The sequence below is a fragment of the Argopecten irradians genome, chromosome 10 (assembly GCF_041381155.1).
Source record: "Argopecten irradians isolate NY chromosome 10, Ai_NY, whole genome shotgun sequence".
Lineage (NCBI taxonomy): Eukaryota > Metazoa > Mollusca > Bivalvia > Pectinida > Pectinidae > Argopecten > Argopecten irradians.
This window is the reverse complement of record NC_091143.1, coordinates 40201953-40222741: the sequence shown is the minus strand read 5'-3', so window position 1 is coordinate 40222741 and position 20789 is coordinate 40201953. Positions and strand designations below refer to the sequence as shown.

The following is a 20789-nucleotide window of genomic DNA, read 5'->3' as shown; positions in this document are numbered from 1 at the left end:
CCAAAGTTTTCTTTTAAATGTCATTATATTGTGCCATTCTGATAATTCCTTACTCCAATATGGTTTCAGAATTTTTTTTCAAATTTACTTAATGGTATTGTTTTATTTGCGGCACACTTAATAGAACGTATAATACTCATATAGAAAGTTTCAATATTTTCAATTGTTCCTGAAGTGGGTATAGTAACTGAATCTAGATATTCGCTGAGACATTCTCTGTATTTCTTCAAACAATTATTGATTCTTGCCTTCTCTCAATTGTATTTAACATAACCCGACCTAGCGTTTAACGGGGCCGATACCGGTAAAGATAGAGAACATATAACTGGGCGATGTTCTGATTAATTGTGAGAGTCATCATCCAGTACTTCACAATAATTTACTAGATCTTCAAAATTTGTCTGGATTAGGACATGATCGATTGCCGTACATTTCCCTGTTACAGGGCAAAAAATATGCTCAGGTCCGACGCAATTTTCCTTGACGTTTACAGATAACGTATTGGTTCTATCTAAAAAAGATGGAACACAGAAGACCTTTCATTACTATCGAAGTTACATCGGTCTCCTCTAGTTTTAACATTTAGGTCACCAATAATAATAACTCTTCCTTTCGAAGAATACACTTCTACCAACGACTCTAGTAGTTCAGTGTGCGCAATGAATACTTCAATAGGTCGAAAGGACGCTGGCATGTAAACGGAAAAACAATACAGATACTCTTTGTTAGGTGTTTGGATTTCCACGCCTACTATTCTAGGACTATCGATAGTTAATTCTGTCAATATTAACTTATCAGATTTACAAAGAATTGCTACACCTCCCCTAATATTACATTTGTAACGAAACGGGTTTATAACCGCATTGTCTAAATGTATAAAAAAAAACAAATTATATTCTCTAATTCAATGTTCAGATATACCACAAATGTCCATATGGAATTTATTAAGGCATTCTAGCAGATAATGAGTACCCGCCATCACACCTTCGATATTCCAACACATGATATTAAGTTTGTCAACCATCATTAATTTGGTTTAGAAAGACCTGTCTCGGGATCCATTCTCTCATGCCGATTCCACTTAGCCAGAAATTCCTTGCAGTCACTATAGGGGTATCAGCTGCAAGGATGTTCAACTGTGCAGAGGCAGTCGACTTCCAACGGCTTTCAAAATACCTTAAGTGAGTTACACGGACACCGGCTGTGTCTAGGAAATCTCTCATCGCCGACTCAGACGCTACTTTCCTGTTCATTCCATGTATGTAGAAACGACTAACCTTTCTTTCAGGTAGTGTCTTTTGATCTCCATCTACATGGCCTAGCTAAAATGTGGAGGAACTCATAGCCTATCTCTCAGAGAGTTGGTTCGGATGATCTTGGAGCTGAGTCATCTTCTAAGATTACGTTTCATCCCAATCCAGGCCGTTATCGTGATCACATGGAACTTTTTTCTGTGTAAATTTGGTCTTCATCGGACAATCACGCGTTTTACAAACTCGATACACTGCCGTATAGAGAATGCACAACAATGGTAGTTTGCCGAAAACAGTCTTAATGCAAATTGTCATTTTGCTCTCGTTCAAGGACCTCCAGTCATTTATTAGACCGATATCTGATATAAAGATATTGGGTTTGCAAAGTCTGCGTTTTACACTACTACTTTCAAAATTAGCAGTATTATTGTTCTTTGTGCTGGGTTTTATTTGTCGTCAAGCTATCACTGAACAATCAATCAAAGCTGAGTCCAAGGTCGATACATCAGCTTAAATTCTTCAAACGAGAGCATTCCATTAATTAACGATGATACCTTGCTGTGCCCATCGTAAACGGTCATTTACACCGTGTTAAATTAGATTTCTCAATTTATGCACAATTACTTCAGTTGGGTAAAAGTAGTTTTATGGCTACTTTAGTTCATCGTAAATTTACTTTATCAACAATAGATATGTATTTGTGATTGTACTTTGTGTCAGATGTTTAATGCCGATATATGGTAATGAAACAGAAAAGGCTTGTTATATCGCTCTTATTAGCTGATCTTTTTACCAATTTGTCTGTTTAAGATGGATTATAGTTCTTCAACTTCTGATCATCAATTCACAATCGAGTTTTAATCCACTACCGAACTTGTATATCACTGGTTGCCATGGTTTTGAATTGAAACAAAGTTATATTCTAACTAAATAGCCAAAACATGAACTTAAAGAATAGTAAAATAGATTAATGATAAACTGACAAAAGAAAGGGAAAAAAAGATGCAGATATCACTCGTGAGTACAGTGGTCTAGAATACAATTTTCTGAGTGTTCAGCAGTGTGCAAAATTTCAATATAGCCTAGATTATGTTAGATCATATACATTATACATTATTACAGCGAAGACCATATTGTTGATGTAACAAGTTAGAGGCCAATTATACAGAGAAAAATAACTCTTGTTTTGCCGACCAAACGACGTCCCAATGAAAGAAAGACAAGACTCAAGTATTCAGAGAAGTTGATTTAAAGCACATTTATTACAAACCTTAGTGGGATGTCTCGGTATTCCCAAGCAAAGCAGCAATTAGCAATTATCAAACAGTGAACATACATTGTATATCCTCTATTGGTTACTAAAGTCTTATTAACTGCCTGCTTAGATATCCACCAGTAAAACAACCAAATTATCTGGTTCAATGATTCGTCGGTTTTACTTTGTTCTAAATCAGGATTACATTAAAGTTTGATCGGTTTGATGATTAGTTAATGTTGCGTAACGTTTGAAGACCCGCTGTGATCAGATAAGTATAGTCCACCGTGTATGGGTTTCTGTGCACTTTGTAAATGCGAAAGTGTTTTAGGAGACACTGGTATCTACTGGTTAATACTGGGACTCTTGTCCATTATTGTATCTGTGAAAACTATTTCACCAGAAAGACCACCATCAGGTTACATTGCATGGACCATTGACAAAGCAGGAGCAGGCGCCAACATTTCATCAATTATGATGTGTCTCAGTGAAGAGACAGAACATAGAAAACATGGTTAAACACTCCTCTTAAGATCAAAAGTGTTAAGGATATCGGGGGAGGCGGTAGAAAGAGGAAAGTGCTTAAAGAAAAAAATTAAAAAAGGATGTCGCCATATACGACGAACCGTAAAATACATGTAACATGTAATTTCGAATTTAACAAATCTTGACGTTATTTTCATGTAATGCCGTTTTACCAAATGACATTGATGCGCATAATAGAATCACAGTTAATGTCGATTATGTACCTAGGAGCACATAAAGGTCAGTCCAGTTTACAATTGGAACCAAAGATGAGTTATCACTGAGCGTTCGTTTTACATGTACACGGAAGTCAGACGTCGGTGCCACTGTCTTTGATGGGATTAGTGATTATTTTATACCTATCTGTCAGAAGCTAATTACTTCTGGCTGCATTACTAATTTAGTCTAATCGCTCGTGCTAGTCCTAGGTTATAACTACACGAACATGTCGTATCTTGAATATCAGTTGGTTAATTTCCAACCGTTCCATAATGTGATCCGTATGTAGGCAGTTTAATAAAGTACAAGGATAAATGAGAGTAGGTGCAATATCATAATAAAATACAGTTAATTACATTTCCCGTGGATCCAATAAGTGATATGAAGGCAGCGCATACATAATATAATATAACATAATAATTGGGTTGGGGAAAGATCAGCACTTCAGTACTATTAATATTCAATTAATGTTACTTGCTATTCAAAGGAGGAGAGCATGATCGATACCACATTAAATATACATAATTTCTTTCATACCTACGGATGTAATACTGGCTGGTCTAGGGCAATGCACTCATGCCGCCTGAGGCTGTATTGCATGGCTACCCATGCAATAAAGCCTCATGACGTCACGTCGTCAAAGAAATTTCTATTTCCTCGGTAAAATTTAAACATTTTTTTACAAACTTGACTGGTTTTACTATAAAAGATGCAAACAACGGAATTTTGGTTGAAAATATCACGTAATTTTTCATGTATGGAAAATTTCTTCGACTCTATTTCAAAATGCCGGGATATTATAGTTGTAAAATTGCAATAAAACGTCGAGGTATGAAAGAAAAATACTCTTTCATAAATGGATATAAAGGATAGGGATATTCTACCCTCGGGATCACAAAATGTTGCAAAACCCTCGGCAAGCCTCGGGTTTTACTACATTTTGTGACCCTCTGGTAGAATATCCTTATCCTTCATATCCACATATGAAAGAGTCTTATAATATTAAAAGTTAGATTCAGTATCTTGATTTTGATTTTTAATTGAATGGACCAGTGTGAATACATATGGATATTTTGTTGTGGATTATTACGATAAATTAGATGAACCTTCAAATACAATAGAGTTAGTCAGCTTTTTTGATGAACTCATGTAGAACACAAACCAGTAAGGAAACCCTGTGGTAGCCCATGGTGATTGTGTGATTTTAGATAGTTTAGAGAACAGCTTTTTTGATGAACTCATGTGAAGACAAACCAGTAAGGAAACCCTGTGGTAGCCCATGGTGATTGTGTGATTTTAGATAAATTAGATAACAGCTTTTTTGATGAACTCATGTGAAGACAAACCAGTAAGGAAACCCTGTGGTAGCCCATGGTGACTGTGTGATTATAGATAGCTTAGAGAACAGCTTTTTTGATGAACTCATGTAGAAGACAAACCAGTAAGGAAACCCTGTGGTAGCCCATGGTGATTGTGTGATTATAGATAGCTTAGAGAACTGCTTTATTGATGAACTCATGTAGAAGACAAACCAGTAAGGAAACCCTGTGGTAGCCCATGGTGATTGTGTGATTTTAGATAAATTAGATAACAGCTTTTTTGATGAACTCATGTGAAGACAAACCAGTAAGGAAACCCTGTGGTAGCCCATGGTGATTGTGTGATTATAGATAGCTTAGAGAACAGCTTTTTTGATGAACTCATGTAGAAGACAAACCAGTAAGGAAACCCTGTGGTAGCCCATGGTGATTGTGTGATTTTAGATAAATTAGATAACAGCTTTTTTGATGAACTCATGTGAAGACAAACCAGTAAGGAAACCCTGTGGTAGCCCATGGTGATTGTGTGATTTTAGTTTAAATTAGATAACAGCTTTTTTGATGAACTCATGTGAAGACAAACCAGTAAGGAAACCCTGTGGTAGCCCATGGTGACTGTGTGTGATTATAGATAGCTTAGAGAACAGCTTTTTTGATGAACTCATGTAGAAGACAAACCAGTAAGGAAACCCTGTGGTAGCCCATGGTGATTGTGTGATTTTAGATAAATTAGATAACAGCTTTTTTGATGAACTCATGTGAAGACAAACCAGTAAGGAAACCCTGTGGTAGCCCATGGTGATTGTGTGATTATAGATAGTTTAGAGAACAGCTTTTTTGATGAACTCATGTAGAAGACAAACCAGTAAGGAAACCCTGTGGTAGCCCATGGTGATTGTGTGATTTTAGATAGTTTAGAGAACAGCTTTTTTGATGAACTCATGTAGAAGACAAACCAGTAAGGAAACTCTGTGGTAGCCCATGGTGATTGTGTGATTTTAGATAGTTTAGAGAACAGCTTTTGAGAAACATGCTTGCTACAAGAAATATCACCTTGTTATTTCAGCCACCATACAGTCCAGAGTTCAACGTGTGTGAATACATATTTCATATGATGAGAAACAACTTGATAGAAACTGAAGAGTTTACTTATTCATTTACAGAGTTAGCCATAGTGAATGCCTTAAACAAAATTGAAGATTCAACTCTGCCGAAATTGATTGCAAACTGCGGTTATGTATGAGACTAATGAGATACGCCCAATCTTAATTAGTACATAAAAAGTTATATAAGTACAGTACGTAACGGCAAGTTACATCATTTTGTCATGTAGCCTTCTTTTTTCCTACTATAAAAGGCATTATAGTAGCAGTGACTTAAACCAACTTTATAGTACAAGTCTAGCATGTCGTTTCAGCTGGTTTTTAATACTGCATGAATAATACTTAGTAAAAGTAAAATATGATGGAATTTGTTATATCATTTATAGATAGTTCTTTATTGGAAGAAATGCAGTACATTAGAGTCGGCCTACCACGTAAACGAGAATACCAATTGGTTACATCAAACATTTTTTTTTGTTTTATCTAAGTATATGGAAACACCATCATTTTGCCCATAGATACAAGTTGACATAAAATAATGCATTTAGATGGCAGTTAAAAAATCTTATTTGCATTGAATTGTCGAATGACGCATGCTTTCTTGCAATACAATTATATTTTTTCCGCTTAAAGGGACAATTCAGTAAGGCTAATTCGTTACATACATGTAACCACGAAGCAAAATATGACATTAATGTATTGTTCTACAGTCCTTATGAAACATACGACAAGAAATAGGGACAAATTCCACAACACTGTTAAGTATTTTGATTAATACCATTGAAATTCCAGATCGTTGATCAACACGATTAAGCAGATACAACATGTACGCTGTTCCCTTACCCGAGTCAAAGTCACGCACGTTAAACAAATGCAATACATAACCACTGAGGAGTTGATGAAATTATTTTTAGACAAGAACATGCATCTAATAATGTTACCACAACTGTAAGAGCGATTTGAGTAGTTCTAGACAAAAAATGCTTTACTACACAGGCAAGGGTCAGGGTTCGGTAAACAAGGCTATGTGTAATGGCGATTGAACATTTCACATACATTTGACTGCAGTGGGCTTTTCTGACATATCACAGTAAAACCAACTTATCTAATTTCCATTAGAACTGGTTTGTTTCCGAAATATGTGCAATTTTTAATGAAGTCTTAGAGCGAATTGTCCCTTTAATTGTTTTCAAAAAATCAATATATATGTAAATGCAGTCATTTATTTATGATGTTGTTTCTTTTATCCTAACAAGAAAGTCAGTAAAATGATATGGCATCTCTGCATCCAATCAATGAAAAATTATTGAACACTATTTCTACGGATGAAATTTTGTTGCAATTTCATTACATGACGTTTGCACACTAGTACTATTGATGGTTAATAATTCTGATGTATGTATCATAATATCAGCTGCCGTGACCTTGACCTATGACAATGACCTTACATCTTCCAATACTTTAGCCTCTGTGAATATTTATAGGCATCATCATTAGATCATGCTCGCATCAATTTCTTCGCTTGTAATTGTAAGGTACTCTTGAAGTGGCTTCTAGGTCATACACTCTTATAGCAAACTGTACAGATCATAGAGGTGCAATTTAGACACAACATATCAGTTTTAGTATATGGCCCCATGAGAGCTCTAGAATTGGCCGAAGATAAAAAAAATCACCCCCGATAATTCTGATTGCATGGAAAGCCAGCGAGTGAACTGTATAACTACTTGAATAATATGCATATTCATTGTACATCACTCTACCAAATATGAAAAAATGGATGATTCTGCTTTTGTTGTGAATACAGATCATTTATTTTTTGGTTGGTAACATTTCGGATTCTGTGACCTTGATATTAAATATACGTCATCTCAGGATTATGGTACATAATTTCATCTATTATTGTGCAACATTTCAGCTTCTGTAACCTTGATCTTGACATCAACATTCAACAGGTGTCACTCTGAACTATGGTTACGTAATCATTCTACTGTAAAGAAGATTCATTGAACAGTTAAGCTTTTATTGTGTAAAAACTCTACAGTACTATTTGGTAACATTTCAGCTTACGTGACCTCGACCTTTGATCTAAATATTCAATTGGTGTCATTCTTAGACTATGGTGCATCATCTTCAAAATTATAAAGACCACGCATTTATCAGTCCTGCTGTACATTGTGTATACACAATTTTGTAACAGCATTTCCTAACAAGGAGGTTTCTATTCACTGGTGGTAATGTGTGTTGTTTAAATTAACAACATTCAAAAAAATAAATAGCATACACCAATTAATTATCGGAGTAACATTTATTAGCAAAACAAGAACATTACCAAATACTTACGTCTTTCCCGACTTCACATTGTAAAATAAACAATTGGAACTGTGGATCAAAGCTTGACAATTTGAAACACAAGACATTATAATTATCATTAATAATTAAACAATTTATCATGCAAGAAGCACAGGGGGCTAATGTATGAGATTAGATAAAAATCGGAACACAAATGTAGGAATTATGAAAAAGATGGAGGTGGCTCATTACCAGGCATACAATATAAATAATTATAATTTTAATGTTACATGTTCCTTGTTTCTGATTGTCTTGCTTTGCTGTGCGTATTCAATTGTGCATTTACCAGGATATGACTTTAAAAAGTTTAATAACAAATTTCTTCCACTTGTAACAGATTGTTTTATTATATTTGTCATGCAAATAAATGAGCTTCTAACTACATCTTGTAGAAGGATCCAGAAAAAAACGTATTCTAAAAGAAATATAGCTATTTCCAAATGAGCCTAAATTTGCATTGCATTATTTCGAATTTTCTTCAAGCCAAATTTGGGAGAAATCTGTCAATCGCGTAAGTTTCGAAGACATTCTAAACTTGCAGACAATTCAAGAACCAGTCAAAATAGGTAAACATGACCACAGGCAGTCGACCTAATAATTCTCCCAGGATTGCATTAAACACGTATTAGAAGTGAATGCACAATATACAAAAAATATTTGTTCATTTTCATTTTTTTTTGCATTAATAACTGCAAACATGAGCTGATAATTATTGATAATAATGATGATAGTCCTAGCACCACAGTACAGTTCAAAATTGCACTCATTTTCGGATGAGGATTCTAACTTGGTTAATGATACATGTCACGGTTACATTGATTCCCAGTTTAGTGCACATGTACATGGACCTGATCAATTGATTATTCAGCCCCTCTCTTCATACAAAGCTTCTTGCTCTGGATTATATACGTAATTCAAAATTAAACGGTGATTAATTACAATATGCAACATCATATAACAAAGTATTCAACATGCGACATCGGAAATATGCAGAAATTTGGGTTATTTACAAAACCATGCTTGATTGTGTTAACGATATCATGCAATATTTTGATATTGTGTTGGAGTGTTTGAAGAAACGGAGAGATTTATAACACAAATAACACTTGCTACAGTTACACGGAAATGTCCGGGGTACGGTGCACTCATTGTCTTATTGAGATTGTCGTTATTGGTGACACAGCATACCATTTTTTACCTTGAAGCGAACAATTTTCTGCCATTTTGATTGCAATGATAACCATGTTTGTGACGTAGTTTCTCCCCCATGTATTACCTGAGGAAGTCAGCTATCGATCGATGTATTACACTACATGTAGCGGATAAATCAAGCTCAGACCGACGTGAGAGTAAGTCTTGCAAATTCGACTAACCCTTAATAGAAATAGAAAGAAAGCAGGAGAAAATTGAAAGTTCACAATTAAGGATTAACTTGAATAGATTTTTAGGTTATGGACATATAAAACAAAATCTGAGTGCTCTCTAAATAAATCGCGAAGCGGTTTATGATGAGAGAACACTCAAATGTGTTTGTTATATATCCACAAAATAAAAAATCGATTCAAACTAATCCTTATAATTCAAATTCATTTCGTAACTCTTTTTTTTCCTACGAAATCATTACGCTCTTATCTCAACCAATCTGAAGCGACGTTTCAAACGGCGACGTCATTTTTTCCTTTATGGGCAGATTCAGTAATTTTTAAACCAATAAAAACGCTCCTTTCAAGCTAATTGAATAATTAAAATAAAACGTTAAACACAGTTTCCTCATTCATAGTTGACGGATTTCAAAATACCAATAAAGAGTTGCTATTTAACATAAATAACGAAGATGCTAAAACAGACAAATGATGAATAAATATGGATTGTACAATGTTCTGATTACGTTAGGATGGTATGAACGCAATTAGATACAGACCTTTCCTACATGTAGTGCGCACTATGTTGAATATGTGTTGTATTTCCTGTTATTTTCTCCCAAACCATACAATGTGTCAATATGGATACAAAGATATGATGCTTCATGTCCATAAAAGCACCATTTACATAAAGGGAAGCGATGTCAAGCATTTTTAAAGAGGTCACAGATCAAAGTCATGTTTAAATTATTTCGGGTAGTATCGGAAACCAGATTTGCACCACGTAACCGACATAGGGTAATCTGGTGGTGTAGTGGTTAAGCCGCTTGTTTTCACCTAATGCTTGAATCACCATGATCGGCCGCTATCCGGGAATATAGGGGGTACACCGGTGGTTTTGCCATTTTTCCGACATCGGACAACACTGATCAAAAAATTTGTCACACATCATTTACATAAAAAAGAGGCCGTGCCGTAATTGTACGGCGTCTGTTTCGAAAGAGAATTTTTTTTGGGACCGGGGAGGAAGGGAATATCGACCGAACACATAATGCTAATCGACCGATTATCATATGATGTTCGGGCGATATACGGCCTTTTCACCGGACATCGTACAAATATCGCCCGAATATCTTACGGATAACGAACGATAGTTGTACCAGGCCCGATCCAATGTCGGGCGGTGTGATTGCCGCTCGATTCCCGGCCGAATATCGGACGATACTCAACAATGCGTGAAGGATATGTTGCCGATTATGAAAATCTACGAGACAGGAACCTCCCCGATTATGCATGAAAGTCGTGGCCATGTCTGGTGTCCGGCCGGGATCCAGACCAAAATGACTAAAACCTATGCCGGGAGTACGCCCTAAGCCTAATCGAAAGGGGTTGTGACCGAAGCATAACCGGCCGATCGCGAAAAGGTCAGGGTTCATCTATCCGACGCGTGCGTACCTCTGGGCTATCGAAAGTGATTTGCATAAGTTGTATAACTTGTTTCGCAATTAATGTAAAATTAATAAAGTTTATATTTCATTTTAACCGACATCGGTGATAACGTATATATCGGAACTTTCCAAGCCGTATCACGTGACCAACATCATAAATACCCGTGCATACTAGAATAGATCGGAACAGCTCGGAGATTTGAAACGTGTATATGAGAAAAATCAATATTTAAATTTAATTAATAACTTTGCGAATATGAACTTTGCAAACGTCGGCAAATATGAAAAGTTTAAAAGCAAAACATATGTAACACATTTTAAATGTTTATTTTTCTATTATTAAAAAGATGAAGTCATAGACAACACAACTTTAAAAAGCATTCCTTTGATGTTATGGTAAAAATAAAGTACACTTGTTTTCTATGACAGGAGGGTCTCTCGAAAACGACTTAGTATAGGTGTTTTAATCTCAAATGCATACTTTTTAACTTACGTCTTCAAGTATCATCGATACTAGTATTATCAGATGAAGTCCGTTAATTACTGCATATGATGTAAATAGACACAGTCTGAAGTGTTTTTTGTTATATCTTATTACATTGGAAGAAGAACATTTGTACAAATAAGTTACGTCGAAGAGACATCGACTCAATTGTTTATCGAATCATCAACTTGGTTTTCTTTATGGGATGATTATTTCTACCAGGTACCGGGAAGAACCACCAGACAATCCCATGCCAGTCCTGATGACCGTCATATTGGATTTGTCCTCCATTCAGGTTGCTTTGGTAGCAGTCTATGTACCACCAAGCACCATGACAATGACTGCCACAGTTATCATGATTATTTTGGTCATTGTCTCTGTCGTATGTAGTGAAGGTAGCGCCGCTGTGGTGGCTCAGGGCATCATCTATTTATTTGTAAAAATAATCACAAATATAGAACACAAATTAGTATTTCGACATCTTTATTACTTGTTAAATGCACTTGAATGCAGTGTTTGATCGGATTTACTGTTAGGATAGTTAAATAATATTTCTCATAATTGAAAAAAGGGAATGCGTTACAATAATGATACTGCAAAGTTAAAGCGGCGTATATCAGATTAACATTGACACACTTTGATGAGAAATAATGCTTTGAAATATAACATTATTGATATTGATAAATATTGGTGTCGGGTAGGTGAGAAAGAATAAAACAACATATGTGTAAAGCCTGACTCCGAAAAATCAGACGTTTTTCGCCGAACTTTAGTGTGAAAAACAATTACTTAAATTTTCGAAAAACCGGCCCTGGACTGAGACAAAATTACATTTGCTTTCCCATACTTTCATTTTAGGTCATCTGTGACCTTGACCTTCATTCAAGGTCACAGGGGTCAAATAGGCCAAAATCCTTTAAACAACTTCTTGTGAATAACTAAGAGACCTACAGACCTGATATTGGGCCCCTGACATGCTGGGATGAAGGGCTATCAAGTTTGTTCAAATGAATGACCTTGATCTTCATTCAAGGTCACAGGGGTAAAAAAGGCTAAAATATTTAAACTACTTCTTCTCAAGAACCAGAAGGCCCAGGGTACTGATATTGGGCCTGTAGCATGCTGGGATGAAGGGCTATCAAGTTTGTTCAAATGAATGACCTTGACCTTCATTCAAGGTCACAGGGGTCAAAAACACTAAAATCTTCAAACAACTTCTTCTCAAGAACCAGAAGGCCCAGGGTACTGATATTGGGCCTGTAGCATGCTGGGATGAAGGGCTATCAAATTTTTTTAAATGAATGACCTTGACCTTCATTCAAGGTCACAGGGGTCAAGTAGGCCAAAATCCTTTAAACAACTTCTTGTGAATAACTAAGAGTCCTACAGACCTAATATTGGGCCCCTGACATGCTGGGATGAAGGGCTATCAAGTTTGTTCAAATGAATGACCTTGACCTTCATTCAAGGTCACAGGGGTAAAAAAGGCTAAAAAATTAAACGACTTCTTCTCAAGAACCAGAAGGCCTAGAGACCTGATATTGGGCCCCTGGAATGCTGGGATGAAGGGCTATCAAGTTTGTTCAAATGAATGACCTTGACCTTCATTCAAGGTCACAGGGGTCAGAAAGGCTAAAATCTTCAAACAACTTCTTCTCAAGAACCAGAAAGCCCAGGGTACTGATATTGGGCCTGTAGCATGCTGGGATAAAGGGCTAACAAGTTTGTTCAAATGAAAGACCTTGATTTTCATTCAAGGTCACAGGGGTCAAATAGGCTAAAATTCTTTAAACAACTTCTTGTCAAGAACCAAAAGGCTCAGGGTTCTCATATTATGCCTGCCACTTGCTGGAATGAAGGGCTACCAAGTTTGTTCAAATGAATGACCTTGACCTTCATTCAAGGTCACAGGGGTCAAATAGGCTTAAATCTTTAAACAACTTCTTCTCAAGAACCGAAAGATCTAGGATGCTCATATTAGGCCTGCTGCATGCTTTGATGAAGGGCTACCAAGTTTATTCAAATTAATGACCTTGACTGTCATTCAAGGTCACAGGGATCAAATAGGTTTAAATCCTTAAACGACTTCTTGAGAACAACTAGGATGCCTAGAGACATGATATTGGGCCTGTGACATGCTGGGATGAAGAGCTACCAAGTTTGATCAAATGAATGACCTTGACCTTCATCCAAGGTCACAGGGGTCAAATAGGCTAAAATCTTAAAATAACTTTTTGTGAATAACTAAGAGACCTACAGACCTGATATCGGGCCCCTGACATGCTGGGATGAAGGGCTATCAAGTTTGTTCAAATGAATGACCTTGATCTTCATTCAAGGTCACAGGGGTCAAAAAGGCTAAAATATTTAAACTACTTCTTCTCAAGAACCAGAAGGCCCAGGGTACTGATATTGGGCCTGTAGCATGCTGGGATGAAGGGCTATCAAGTTTGTTCAAATGAATGACCTTGACCTTCATTCAAGGTCACAGGGGTCAAAAACACTAAAATCTTCAAACAACTTCTTCTCAAGAACCAGAAGGCCCAGGGTACTGATATTGGGCCTGTAGCATGCTGGGATGATGGGCTATCAAGTTTGTTTAAATAAATGACCTTGACCTTCATTCATGGTCACAGGGGTCAAGTAGGCCAAAATCCTTTAAACAACTTCTTGTAAATAACTAAGAGGCCTACAGACCTAATATTGGGCCCCTGAAATGCTGGGATGAAGGGCTATCAAGTTTGTTCAAATGAATGACCTTGACCTTCATTCAAGGTCACAGGGGTCAAAAAGGCTAAAATCTTCAAACAACTTCTTCTCAAGAACCAGAAAGCCCAGGGTACTGATATTGGGCCTGTAGCATGCTGGGATAAAGGGCTAACAAGTTTGTTCAAATGAAAGACCTTGATTTTCATTCAAGGTCACAGGGGTCAAATAGGCTAAAATTCTTTAAACAACTTCTTGTCAAGAACCAAAAGGCTCAGGGTTCTCATATTATGCCTGCCACTTGCTGGAATGAAGGGCTACCAAGTTTGTTCAAATGAATGACCTTGACCTTCATTCAAGGTCACAGGGGTCAAATAGGCTTAAATCTTTAAACAACTTCTTCTCAAGAACCGAAAGATCTAGGATGCTCATATTAGGCCTGCTGCATGCTTTGATGAAGGGCTACCAAGTTTATTCAAATTAATGACCTTGACTGTCATTCAAGGTCACAGGGATCAAATAGGTTAAAATCCTTAAACGACTTCTTGAGAACAACTAGGATGCCTAGAGACATGATATTGGGCCTGTGACATGCTGGGATGAAGAGCTACCAAGTTTGATCAAATGAATGACCTTGACCTTCATCCAAGGTCACAGGGGTCAAATAGGCTAAAATCTTAAAATAACTTTTTGTGAATAACTAAGAGGCCTAGAGACCTGATATTGGGCCTGTGACATGCTAGGATGAAAGGCTACCATATTTGTTTTAAAAAGATGACATTGATCTTCATTCAAGGTCGCAGGGGTCAAAATGGCTAAAATCTTTAATTGACTATGTTGTATTGTGCCAATAGTCAGATGACCGTTAAGGCCCATGGGCCTCTTGTTTTTATAACGCTTTACTTTTATGTCAATATGGTCTTCCTGTATCAGTTAAAAAATGACTTACAAGATAAGTTTCCAGAAAACCCTTGTACGAGAAGTCTGTAATTCTGACTTTCATCTGCCACTTGGAATGTATAGTACTGGGCATATCCTGTGTCTCCTTCCCATGCCTCCAGTTCTACTCGGAGGATCCTCGGGGTTGTAGTCAGCAGGTGGAGATTGTCGTTACCTTGGAAAAAAAATAAAAATACTTATATACAAATGTTACAGTAGAGTTGTCTGCTCTTTCAAGGTTATGTCATTAACTTTTATTTTTTCATTTTTTTCATTTGTTTGGTTTTGTTTTTTGTTTGTTTGTTTTTTTAGCTAAAATTTAAAATGTCAAATTAACGAATAGGTAACATCATAAATTTTGAATTACTACATGCATACATGCAAGAACAAATCTTTTACTAAATTGAAAATTATATACCTCTATTTGTATTTGCATGGATGAGTTTGGAGAATGAATGGAGCAAATTGAATGTGACGAAACGACAGCGATTGAGGTAAAGACGTGAGAGAGACCTCCTTGTAAGAGGGATGAACCCAGGGTCTCAACCCTGGCATCCCTCTAATTCACTGAGGAATAAAATCAATTTGAAACCCATAAAAAACATCAACAATTATCAAAGAAAAATGTATATGTTAACATTTTTATTATGAAAAAGATGTGTCTTATAGCGAATAATTTGTATTTTATCGTTTAAAACTGGCAATTCAAGCTAAAAATTATTTAAGGATGTATTCTTCTGAGGTTTTGGTCCCGTTGAAGTCTCGTTTCAACATAGACCAAAGAAGTTATGAGATTTTCAAATATAATTTATCAGTATCTGTAGCAAGTTGCCAGATGCAAATTTTGTCAAAAAATTACATTTCTATTTTTAGTAGATTTTTTTATACGGGGATTTTAAGAAATGGCCCATTTGGCGGCCATTTTGAAATTGTGTCTTTTTTGCTTCAAGTAGAGCCACAGTTTTACCATTTTTTACTGAAATTGTTTTTACTTAAATCATTACTGCGCCGGCATTTTTAGCTGTATTTAGCTAATTTTTGTTGCAAATCGTTACTAGGTTCGTAGTAATTAAAATATTTAGCATTAATATGTCAAACGATACACTTTTGTGACTTTATTTTTACATTTAATGGTAATTTGGGCACTTTTATTTTTTACTCTAAAATAATGAAAAATAACAAAAATTCAAATGGGGCAAAAAAGTAAGCACACGGACCCCCAATTTTTCTTCCTGATTTAGAAAGCACAACCGTTTCCCTATTGATATGCAAAATAATAACAAAAGTTTAATACCAGAATTTTTTTTATAAAGGGTTAAATTTGGCAAAAATGGCTGAAAATGGTGCATTTGGTAGCACAAAATTAAGGGGTAGGGGTAGCATAAGTTGTTATTCTGAGAAAATATATTAGTCTAATTGATCAAAACTGGTATATTTTTTAAAGAAGACTACTAGAAAATGAATTCTACAAACATTCATACATGTTAAACACTTCATTAGGAAATTATGGCTTTAATCTCTATCTTATATGGTCAAAACGCCAAAATTCCCATAAAATCCAATATTTTGTCAACTAGGTGTCTTTGAGTGACAAAAGCTCAAAAACGAGCACACGGACATATGTTTTTTCTTTCATTTTCTTTTATGGTATGAACTCCTTTTTCCAAAAATCTATATGAGAAAAAAAGTTTAATACAAGAAAATTTTGACTTCTCAGAGGTATACATCCTTAACTGAGAATAAAAAGAATAAAAGATTTCAAGAATTGTTTTTTGTTGAAGACCACCATTTCCGCGTGTAACCAGAGGATGTCCCTGGAACGGTTTTTGAAAGATAATGTTACTTCATTACATAATATGTGATCTCAAACGCATGTTTTTTAACTTGGATTGTCAACTTTAAGTATTCATTATATATATAGGGAACAACCGACTAAATGAAAAATAGACCTTCGAAATGGCCCCTGTGTATACAAGATTGAGCCCAGGATAGAATAACGAATAACTGTCCAACTTTACCTTGCTTAGAATTTTAACCTGGCAGCTGATTGCCTGGCTAATCATGAATTTCAAAAATAAAAATGTTTTCTGACAGGTATTTATTCCTTGATAGCTATGATATGAATTTGCAATTTCATATCGATATTCAGGTTCAAAATATAAATTTTGATAATGAATTGGAAAAAACATTAGAATTTCAGGATTTTTTAGTGCAAAATGCGCCTGATTTCAATAAAGGTACCATGGTTGGATTTTGAGCTGAAGGACGCAAACTTTTTTCTATCTAGTGTTATATGAGAACATAGAGTTTAATTATAGAACACAATAGCTTACTAATATTCAACTTTTTTAATAATACATTACACAACTTAAACAAATTTTGACACTGTTGTCTATGTAAAATTATTTAGTTGGTTGTTCTCTTATGCAGTGTATATGTATTATGTGGCAGCTTACAATTAGTTCTGTGAGTACTGCAAGCCTATTTTCTACGTATACAAAATTCAGCATTTATGTAATTATGTGAAAATCAATCAGACATTATTACTACGTTCATGGTATTGTAGGTAGCGTACCGGAACATTTAAAGGTTGCAAACTATGAATTTTAGAGTATATGTCAATTACAAATACGAGGAATGAGGAGTATTCGACGAATAGCAGTTCGAGCTATCCGGGGTTTTATTACATAAATTATATAAGGGCACGGTCGGGACCATGCGATCAGTTCGAGGAATGCAAGTTCGAGTTAGAGAGGTTATACTGTATGTTTTGTTATGAATAATTTTAACATTCAGTTGTGGGATTGTACCGGATTGTAGGTAGGAGGCTCCACAACCACGTAAGCATTTTATTGGCCGCTGCTTATCCAGCATTTGTTTATATAAAACGCATGAATTTGATGATTCTTAGTTTTTTTACTTATTAACTTCATCCCTACTGTTTTATTAAGTAAACTGTGTTGCCTATTTATGCATACTTACATACTGTTACATGTAATGCTATTTAATATGCCATTATTAGAATGATTGGGGTTGTACATTAAGTGTTCGTTTACTTAGATGTGGTGATATTGATTATGTAAATATATGTTGTAAAATGTGTATAATACTTGAATACAAAATATATTGATATTTAAAGTTATGCAAACTTACCAATCCAAAACTCTCCCTGTAGATCTCCAAATCCGTTCTTGTAGTCAGACCAGTTACGGTAAAAATCAACATCCCCAGTTGTTCGTTTCTGTATCACCTGTAACATATCATGAAACTTTACGCTTAGGCATGAACACTTACGGTGAAATAAACAGTATCAGATAATACGTTCTTTAATATTACGATTGCAATAAAAATGCAAGAAAGGTTAGTTTATTAAACAGTAATTTCAATATTCTTATGACATTCATTAAAATGCAATGAATCATTATATATTATAATTATATCGACAAACACTTCACAGCTAAATTTGGTTTTTAGTGTTCTTGGAAACAATTTCTTCTAAAATGGAACACAAATTTTCATTGTTAGCAATGTAGGAGAGAGCAAATTCCGCCCTATCGGACGTAGCTCATCCAAATGTCATTTAGTCAGTCTCGGGCTTTTTGATATATAAGAACGAAAGGTCTAGCGGTATTTCTGATTGTTTATATAGTTGTTAGTTATTAGCATTAACCATTAAAAGTGTCGTTATTCCTGCCTTTAATTTCATACTCTAGGAGAAATATTTTCATGGATTTCTTAATTATTTGACAATTATTATTTAGAAACACGGATCGATTTTTGACAAATGCATAGGTCCGAAAATAATCAAATATAAAAAGAAAATATAAAAATATGTACTTATAAGTTAAGAACTTTAAATACCAATTTACAAAAACAATTTTATAAGACGTGACAAATTTCTTAGTATTTCAGACACATATCGGTCTTGTGACATCTTTTTTGTCAATATCATTTTAAGTCCATAAATAATTTTAAATGTAACGATATTCATTTAATATTATACTCGTTGACTCGAGTTTCAGGTAAATATCATTTTCCCGTTTTGAAAAATTATATCACTTATATATGCATGCATATCAGCATTGAATATTTCCACAATTTTTACATAATTCAGATCTTGGGGGTTATGTACTTTTCCACAGGATATGTTCATTTGCTATTTATTGTAACATTTTCAAACGTTGCAAATGTTCATCATTATCAATTAAGGACCATGCTTATGTTTTTGTATCAGTGTCAAATCTACATGATTAACATTTGATAATCCTATCTTTTTGTGAATGACTATTTGTGAAGCAAAACAATGGAACGACTGCATAATGAAATATCTGACACAAAAATGAAATATAACAATTACGATCCCATGGTCCGTCTTCTGTTTCCATATCGCAGTTACACAGGTACGTTTTTTCCTTGAGCTGTGACTTCGAAGATACCTGATTGGTACCCATCGCCTACATCCGAACATGTATCTAAAACATGAAATGGTAATATTGATGTCTCATTGTTTTATTCTGTGAAAACAGTCGAAGAAAAACAATATAAGCTATAACCAAATTTTTATAAATTTAAGAGTCTCAATAATGCTATCAAATGCACTAAGATATATTAGTAACAGACATTGGTGGTCTGGAGTTTGTCCAGCAAACAGTTTCTATCCTCAACATCTTAGCTACAACTATATTCTTATTTAGGAAGCGTTTGAGCTTGCTTGATATTAAGTTGTAACTCCGTCTGGTGAGATTGGGCTCAACAAATAATTACGTACATAAATAATAAGTAGATACTACACCGCAAGGGAAATAAACTACTGTAATATGCAAAAGACTGAAATATATTGTTGCGTTATGAGACTTAATTATGCTATTTTTTGCGTTTCTTTTTGTAAGTTATTTTTTTATCCATGCGGGTTTTGTTGTTCGGCCTGTCAACCCGCAAGAGCGACTCTTAAGTATCACTCATGTCGGGCGTTCGGCGCAGTCGTCGGCGTCGTCGTGGTCGGTGTCGGCGTCGGCGTCCGGGAAACGGTTTCCGTGCGATAACTGAAGTATTTATTATTCGATTTCAACCAAATCTGGTATATAGCTTTATATCAATGAGATCTCAGATGAGTTTGATAATGGTCAAAATCCGTCAATATTTGCAAGAGTTACGGGACTTTAAAATCGTCAAAACAGAAAAATCCATGGTTTCCGCTCGATAACTTAAATATTTATCGTCCAATTTTCAACCAAATTTCATAAATTGTTTTATATTAATGAGATCTTGGATGAGTTTAATAATGGTCAAAATCCGTCAATATTTTCAAGAGTTACGGACTTTAAAATCATCAATACAGAAAAATCCATGTTTCCGCTCGATAACTTAAATATTTATTGTCCAATTTCAACCAAATTTGGTATGTTGCTTTATATTAATGAGATTTCTTAGATTGGTTCGATACTGGTCAAAATCTGTCTATATTTGCAAGAGTTACGGGACCTTAAAATAGTCGAAACGTGGCTTCCGCTTGAAAACATTAGTATTTATTGTCCGATTCCAACAAAATTTGGTATATTGCTTTATATCAATGGGATCTTAGATGTTTTCGATTCTTTTCAAAATCCATCAATATTTGCAAGAGTTATGGAACTTGATTTCTTCACCTAAATTATTAACAATATTTTCAACTGTAAATAACTATTTTTGTGATGCTGTGCAGGCGACACATCCACTTCCGTGGAATTCTTGTTGTATTGTCTTCCATTATGCGTTTAATGATTTCTTATATTATAATGTACGGTGTAATGAGAGTAAAAACTGTTGTAATTTATTAAATTTTTCAG

At 35.2% G+C, this 20789-nt stretch overlaps 1 protein-coding gene across 1 annotated transcript; it reads right to left on the bottom strand.

The window, feature by feature from the left end:
- Positions 1 to 7970: 7970 nt before the first annotated feature.
- Positions 7971 to 18523, bottom strand: LOC138333890 (ficolin-3-like). Its single transcript, XM_069282535.1, has 3 exons — positions 18118 to 18523; positions 14975 to 15139; positions 7971 to 11745 (listed from the first exon to the last, which is right to left on the bottom strand). Exons 1-3 carry the CDS (start codon positions 18221 to 18223, stop codon positions 11492 to 11494), a joined length of 525 nt encoding a protein of 174 aa, XP_069138636.1. The 5' UTR covers positions 18224 to 18523; the 3' UTR covers positions 7971 to 11491.
- Between the last annotated feature and the right edge of the window lie 2266 nt (positions 18524 to 20789).